At 34.1% G+C, this 8,677-nt stretch overlaps 1 protein-coding gene across 1 annotated transcript; it reads right to left on the bottom strand.

Annotated features, from left to right (window-relative positions):
- Positions 1-1,216: 1,216 nt before the first annotated feature.
- LOC125667143 (uncharacterized) lies at positions 1,217-3,617 on the bottom strand. Its single transcript, XM_048900504.2, has 3 exons — positions 3,539-3,617; positions 2,112-2,308; positions 1,217-1,378 (listed from the first exon to the last, which is right to left on the bottom strand). Exons 1-3 carry the CDS (start codon positions 3,615-3,617, stop codon positions 1,217-1,219), a joined length of 438 nt encoding a protein of 145 aa, XP_048756461.2.
- Between the last annotated feature and the right edge of the window lie 5,060 nt (positions 3,618-8,677).

The raw sequence follows: 8,677 nt of genomic DNA, 5'->3' as shown, positions 1-8,677 counted from the left end.
CAATAATCTATTTTCGTCTTTCAGTGAAACGGTCAGACTTCGCCCTCACATCTCATACTGTGTGAATGTAGACGTGCATAATATCTGCGTACCCGTGATCTGAAAAAAAAAAAACATATCATAATAGTACATCTACAACATGAAATTCCCATGTGTCCTCACAAAGCACCACATGTTCTCTAGTGCTGAAAAGTATAAACTATATGTATCTGGAATCTGAACTACATGTTTGAATCTCTAATTATACAAATGGAATACTTGAATCTTTTCTTTAAAAAAAGTTTGAATCTAATTTACAATTACGATGCGTAACAATTTGAATAATTTCGGCAAAGATTCGGCTCGGCTGAATGTTTGGACTAACGGCTTCACCGAATCTCAGAGCAGTCCTTAATAATTCATGTCTGGAATTTTTTTTTCAGCTTCGGCTGGTTTAGCAATTAATGTGCAGTTAGGTGACACTGATGTTCGCTTCAAATATTACACTATTTCTATATCACGACATCAATATAGGGAAATTGATATACATGCATAATATTAAGATTTGTTGTACAAATACACTTTAGAAGATTTCTAAACGCGCAATCGTATTTTAGATATTTGAATCATATTTCCCTGAAACCGAACGGTTCCTCACTAATACATGTACAAATTACAATTTTCTTTGCCCAAAGATACGTTGTGGTACTCTGGTTCAAACTTGTCAATCCGCATGGTTCTTGCAATGAAGAAGACTTGTTACAACGATGGAAAATGTTTACAGACAATAAATAGACGATAGACAAACTAACTACAAGCGGAAAAAGCTAATTTGAGTCTGCAACCGAGGTATAGTACATATAGAATTATGTGATACTACTAAAAACAACTCTCTCTCTCTCTCTCTCTCTCTCTCTCTCTCTCTCTCTCTCTCTCTCTCTCTCTCTCTCTCTCTCTTACCCTGACCCCACTGAGTAATTATTGACCCTTTATTATAGATAAAAAGCGGATGGTTTCCATTGTTTGCCCAGGTGCACACTCCATCAGTACTGTCTAACACCAAAAACCATCCAGCATTACTGGCACATCCACGGGAATCCCTGTTGACAGAGTGATGTCATTTTTACAAGTAAAGAATTTAATTTTAGATCACCTGCGATTCCCACACTCTGAGACTGATCATGGAAACTGCAAAATGTATTAATTCAAAATGGCGTTTAATGTTAAAATATTGTATTCACCCTTTTATAGAGAAGTAGGTTGTGTTGGATGTCTTGAGATCGGACCAACTACCATGGAGAAGTCTGGACTTGCTAAACCAGTTTAGTTTGTCGCTTCCACTTCCATCAAATTCTAAGAACGCAAATATGTTTCCCTGTCCACCGAATGTTACTCGAATCTGTAAATACAATATCCAAAACAATCATTTACAATTGAATATGCCAAGTACTTGTATTTATGTTTGATGTACATTGTTTTGCCGACACTTGAAATAAAATTCACGTTTTGCGAATACATCTAACGATGTTTGGAAATTTGAAAATTGAAGAACATTTTCCATTTTAATGTCTCCTCACGAAAGAAATGATAACGTTTTATCTTTCTATTTGAAATAATATCGTACTAGGTGCAAATGAAGCGCCTAGTAGTCAAGAAAACAAGACAATATATTTTTTTCAAAAAATATATATTTGAATTCCAGAAGAATGTGCAGTGTATCATTTTCATATTGGAATTTCCATATAGTCTAGCATTTCTCATCAGCAGTAGGACACATTACACATAACCTATTTATACGTTATTCAGCTACATGTAAATACATGTCTTACAATGTAGCAGAAATCAAGTTTCTTTGGTTTTTGTTTTTGGGGGGGGTTGGGGTTGGGGTTGGGGGTCTTTTTCAGTACCGCAGAATTCAGTAATACTTTGTGAGTAAACAATATTCACGTTAGTTTGCGAGAGGCTTCTTTCGCGTTATCAAAATATTGATTAATAATTCATAAATGAATTAAGTGCTTTTATGGTAGCATAGCGATCTTTATTTTACGTTATTTCGAACAGACTGAACGACGACTGTAATAATTTTAGTCCTTAATCTAAAATGAAAAAGGTAAGCAAATATATAAACATACTTTCACAATATTGAGTGATTTCCATTTGTCAATTAGAGGACTTCGGAGATGTGTCACATTGTCCCTCCAGTTATCCAGATTGAATTTAAGAGGAAGACAACCTGAGTCTGTTGTACATACTGCCGGGGACATTGTATTCCTGGCATGAAGAACACTCTTTCCGTTACCACTCACTGCATGAAAAACTAATTTCCAATCTGAAAATGAATATCAGAATTGAAATGGTGTATATCAACTTGTAGTCTCTAAATGACGAATTCTTAGCTTGCCATAGCTTCTTTCGTTAAAATCACAGTAATACACTTCTGGCAACACCAGGAATGTAACTGCAAACTTTATTTGAGTGAAGAGCTGATGAACAATTGACCACCACATGATGAAAGTCAATAAAATGTTAGAATTTGTCTATATTTTGTTTTGGTGACTACTCCTCAGTTTCGTCAAGCTCCTCGAATTCAAAACGGAAACTCGGCGTCATGTTAGGCGAGATGGTACACTAACGCATTTTCATTGAACACTATGGATGAGTATCATCAGTGGTTAGTCTAACTCAATATCCCGCCTTTCCGTTTTTCCATCTCATCATGGGTCTATAATAAAGAGTGAAAACGAGCAATGCTTGGAGGAGGGGTTGTGAAAAAACCAACATTTTGTGGCACTACACCCACAACTGGTGACGTCTTTACATGTTTAAAAATATAAACAACGTACAGACAAAACATTTTCAAAGTGGCCATACATGTTAGATAATTGACATTAAATGACTGAGTGTGTGAGTACATTGTAAGTGGATAGATGGGTGTGGTCGAGGCATCATCATATAGTTTACATTTAAATTTCAAAGACCCTCAGCAGTAAAGTTTACAGTAATCCAAAATCGATCGATCCTTGCACTACCAATCGATTTTCAATCGACATATTTGTCGGAATAAGACGTGTGGAACTTTTTCGTTGTTCTACCATAATTCCAATTTCTTTCTTCACTTTCGTAATCTTCATAGATTGTGAACTCTGGGGGGTTTTTTTTGTCGATCTAGTTATCCAATACAACCTATCATTGGGTCAAATGTTGTTTGACCTGTTTCATATACCGATTGTTAGGCCATCCTTGGCACACTTATTTTGACTACGGATAACTCCGTTTACCTGATCAAGATATGGGGTTCACGGCGGGTGTGACCGTTCGACAGGAAATACTTACTCACCTAGGCACTTGCTCACACCTCTGGTTTATCCAGGTGGCGTGTTTGCCGAGTTCTCTATTTTGTGTTAGTATTGATTATAGGAGTTATGAAATTGATCACTGTCAGTTATCTACACCTTTCCTTTAATAAATCTTAAGAAAAACAGGATAAGATATAAATATAATTTTTATAGAATTACTCAACTTTCTGAAGCTGTGTATAGCACAACAAACCGTCACTTACTATCTCCGTGTCCATACACTACGCTCGTCGAGAAAACCATCAAACCGAGAAACCGTAAAACGCCAGATGAGGAGGACATGGTGAACTAAATAAAATAATGGAATTTACCGAGATCATTTTAAAAATCATTTCCGGACGGTATCGAATATATCAATCAACAATTGAAGTTGCCAAATTCCAGATAAAAGATACGGTGCTGTCATCAACTTTGATTATAGGACACATTTGCTATCCTGTGTACATATACGGGGACAGATCTGAACTGCTCAACGTTGAGTAATGATCTACTCTTTGTAATTATAAGAATATTTTTCGTTTTCACAAATTTGTTTCGAAAGAAATAAAAGAAAAACTCTCACCTTGTTTTAACTATGTATCCACTGTACAATTTCCTAAACCACAAAAGCTTTAACTTATATAGAAATACAAAAAGATAACTCCACCCTCTAAGAATTTCCGTCCTTTGCTTGATCTTATCGCCTTACATTGTTCCTCCCAAATATTCTACGCATTTTATCTATCAAAGGCAAGTATCGCTATATCCTTATAGATTTATTCCGTTCGATAAATCGAGTAGAGGACATTAAGAAAACAAATTAAAACTTCATCAATAAATTATCATACATATCATAAACACGGACGATCGGCCATTGTAAATGAAATTATCTTCAGTATCCTGGTGCCCATGTACATGTAGAGTGCCTAAATTCTTGTGAAAAAACACTCAAACACACATACAGCATATAATCACTCACACACTAACGGTTGCGTTGCTATATCACCTCTCACAATGAATTGTGTGGTATTCACCCACCTATGTAACCCAAAAAGTCAAAAGTAGATTACCTCTAATTGTTGTTTTATTCATTTCTTTTAGCATATTTGGTATTGTAGTTCCCGTACCCTACTAGAGTGAATTGGCATATCATTTTGTTTTCTTCGTTTCCGTTTCACTGTTTCTATACAGTTTCCAGTCACGTGAACTAATGTCGTTTTGCACCAGAACATATTATAAAACTCGGATCTTTGTTTTATAAGCAAACATTGTCAGCCTTAAAAAGAAACTCAACCCTCGTGGTTCATCTCACAATTTAGAAATTCTCAAAACATTAGTGTCATGCAAATTGGAATTACTTCTGTTTTAGTACAGGTAGCTAATAACAGCATCATGTACTGCTAATCAAAACTTTCATCTAAAAATATTATTGATTTCCTAGTCTGACTAAATTCTACGTATGGTATGTTTAAATGTGTTAATATCAAATTGGGGGGGGGGGGGGGCTTACCGATAGTGTGTTTCATTTTTTCCTGAAGGGATAATACATTTAAATTTGCAGAGACAATGAAATATAATAGTAACTCAAAGAAGAAAAATGTTGCAAAAATTTCAGTCGAGCCTAAAAGATAAAAGTTTGATATATGTACCGGTAACTACCAAAGATTATTAATCTAATTTATGAACACCATTTTACATTTGTATGGATTCGTGCACTTTTAAACACAAAGCTTACATGTGCTTATCCGATATTATCTAATTGAAAAAGAATAAGCAGCCATATAACATTTTGAAGTGAAATTTGGAATTCATTTTCGTTTAAATCGCATGTGTATAGAATACTGTGTTGCTCCAATTTTTCAAACCTTGGAAATTAAAGTATCTAGAGTTGCTGTTGTTTTCAGTTGTATGTATCTTTGTAACATAATGCATATACTGGTTCATATGATATCTGTATAATACTGTGGTCTGTATATATGTTTTGGAACTAATTAGGTTATGCTGTATAAATAAAGGTAATATCAACATTATTATCTTTATTACTATCATTATCATAATTATCAAGTCCCGTGGGGATCCGGTTTAGACTAGGTCTTCAGTACACCTTGATTGTTTTAAGAGGCGACTAAATGAGGCAGTCTTTTGATAAACACAGAAAAGGTGCGTTTTAGTTTTCTCGCCTTTTGGGATTTAGAAAAAGTAATATTTAGTGAAATATCTCTTAACTTTTCCTTAACTATTCTGGAATATAAGAAATGAGTATCATATACATACATGTTCACGTTTGGGTGTGTGTGTGTGTTTTTTGTATCTGCTGTCACAGTCCCTTAACTTTTTTGTTATGTATCCAATGCTACATCTCAATACATGTAATTATTCAAGAATTTCATGAAACTAAGGATGCACTGCATGGTCCCGTATCCCGAGACCATTGTCCTTTGAAATTTAATTGGAAAGATAATATTCAAATGTATAACAACACATATGGTGCTGTATTTGTTATTTTGTTTGTCTTTTGAACTTTAATAACATCAATAACTCAATTACGTGATAAAAAGTGTTATAAAGCTGTCAATATTGGGTTTTTTCCTCGTTCAGAGGTTCTAATTTATGATGTTTTCACAATGAATGTGCCTTCTATCCTCAATATTCATATTAAACAAAATATCGTATATTTCATCTTCCCTCTAAGAACACTGTACCCTTTTCTACACAAATCTTATTAAAAAAGATTTGCGAATCTTGTTATTAAGGTGAAGATAACGAACAGTGATTAATGTTTTCAAGTATCTTTATCTAGGAATATGAAATGTACAAGGAGTGAATCTGGAGAAAAATATGTATGTAAAATTAAATATGTTAAAGACAAACTGGGGGAAGAAATCAGCTATATACGTTAATGTACAACAGATCACGTAATACTATAGGTAAAAGAACGTTATGAAGAGGGCAGTGGGTGTATTGTAAAGAAATATATACCTAATGTGTCTGATATATGGAATACTGTTAACAGGTACCAGACATAATGTGTCTGACATTTGGAATACTGTTAACAGGTACCAGACATAGTTGTGTCTGACATATGGAATACTATTAACAGGTAGCAGACATACTGTGTCTGACATATGAAATACTGTTAACAGGTACCAGACATAATGTGTCTGATATATGGGATACTGTTAGCAGGTACATCTCTTTCAAAATTCAAGGCAAACACAATGTTGTGGTGCTCCTTTTTTTCAGGACCAATGTCGTAAAACCAAATATATGTATTTACTTATTGGAAACACAACCTTTAGAATATACAAAGATACAATTGAATGCATTTATTATATAGATTAGAATCTTTAAGTAAACCGTCATACGATATGTAAACAATTGTTTTAAAAATCAATTTCATTTTATCCAACGTTATTAAACTATCTAAATGTTACATTGAACACAAATCAAATGTTTTTAAAATCTTACGGAGGTAAAGGAACATAACTATTGTGAGGAGACCAGTCCTATCTATCCTATGGGGATACGGTTTAGAATAGGTTCAGTACCCCTTGCTTGGGGCGGTCCTTCGAATGAGATTGCTAAAGCCAAGACAGCGAGTCACAGCAGGTGTGACACGATAAAGATCCCTCGCTACTCAAAGGTTGCACATAAGTTCCAAGATAAGACCTAAATTTTGAAGCCCTTAACCTGCAACGGTGACGTCTCCATATGAGTGAAAAATTCTCAAGAGAGACGTTAAACAGCATACAACCAAACACCTAGTCCTTCCTTAGTATAGGGACGTGAGGGGACTCATTCGCTTTGATGATACATCTCTCTTAAACAACCGTATTATATTCAGTGATATATCTTTGACTATTAGAGATAGCATTTTCATAACTTACACACAATGTACCAATTTACATTGTAAAGGAATAGCTAACAGTGTACTAATTATTTCGTTATTCCCCGATGGGAGTGTTCATCAAGAATAAAGAAATTAAATCATTAGAGGTAAATATTTAAACACATATTATACCACGAATAAGCAATAAAAATGGAAGAAAATGTTTTGAGAAATAGCAATAGCTGACATACATGTACAAACCTACGCTTTAGGAGTATTTAACCAGACGTAATTTCCTTAAGGTTACGAATAATAGAAATCGGTAGCCGTTTGTTGACAGCAAATTTTAAAGACTGATGTCTAGTACCTGCACCCCACATAACCCGCTTAACCTACTTACGTTTTTACCACCCTTGGGCTACATGTATAAGGTCAAGTAAAATCTTCTTATCACTTCTTTTTTACTTCCATCGGTAAAACACATTTCTGCTTTTTCTCCTGAGCTACAGATTTAAAATCAACCAATCTTGCTATAAAATATTCCTGGTTGACGGAGTTTTCAAAACTGTTCAATTGAAGGGTAACATACTCTCCAAAAAGGGGGGAAATTAAGAAATAGTACAAATATATTAGCTTCATAATAAGAAACTTCTTCACAATAGATTATCCATCATGGAAAAGAATGCATTTATGTATCTATTACAAACGAAAAAGACAATTTGGGCATCCTCTTTAAGAGCATATTCACAATTTGGACTAAGAATGGTATTGCATCTATATATAAGTCATAATTCAAAATACAGGTATACCTAAATTTCTTATAAAAATATATTTGGAAACCACTTTCCTGCAACAAAGTAATAAAATCCCGAAAAGCCATGACACTGTATCTAGAATGTACTCATCGTAAGGTTTTGGTTTTTTCATGGGTATAAAGATGGTTAAAAATTCTTTTGAAATAAAAAGCAGGTTCACGCTAACCTAAGTGTGTATCATATCCTCTAGTGATCAGGCTATCTACCAGTGGCTCACGACATTCGATGGTTAGCAGGAAATGTTGACTCCTCTCCTCTACAATATGTTCTAAAAGAATTTGAAAATATCACCCAAACACGAGTGTAATAGGCTGAATTTTATTTAGCATTAAAGTGGCAGAGACGCGATTTGAGCTTTAAAAAATCAACATTTATATTTGTCCATTTACATTTATTACAATGCTTAACTGAAGTATTTCTAATAGTCAAACAAACTTTGAGTATCATTTGTTGAGTTACAAGTAAGATAGAGCACTTACAACCATTTGTTATGTAAACAAAGTTCGTGTCATGTTTTTGTTTACATATAGATTGCTTTATGTTATAGAAAATATATTTTGAAATAAAAATTATCTTTTTAAGAATTATTCAATTACGAGATGATTTTATGAGAGTCGTGTTTGTGATGACGAAAGGTATTTCACAACATGTGTTCGAAAACGTCGTATACATTATGTAAATGTATATGTCACAGCTTGTAAGACAATTGTCTTAAAGTG

This window comes from Ostrea edulis, chromosome 3 (genome assembly GCF_947568905.1).
Source record: "Ostrea edulis chromosome 3, xbOstEdul1.1, whole genome shotgun sequence".
NCBI classification, from domain to species: Eukaryota; Metazoa; Mollusca; class Bivalvia; order Ostreida; family Ostreidae; genus Ostrea; species Ostrea edulis.
The sequence above is the reverse complement of the archived record's forward strand: the minus strand, read 5'-3'. Positions and strand labels throughout refer to the sequence as shown.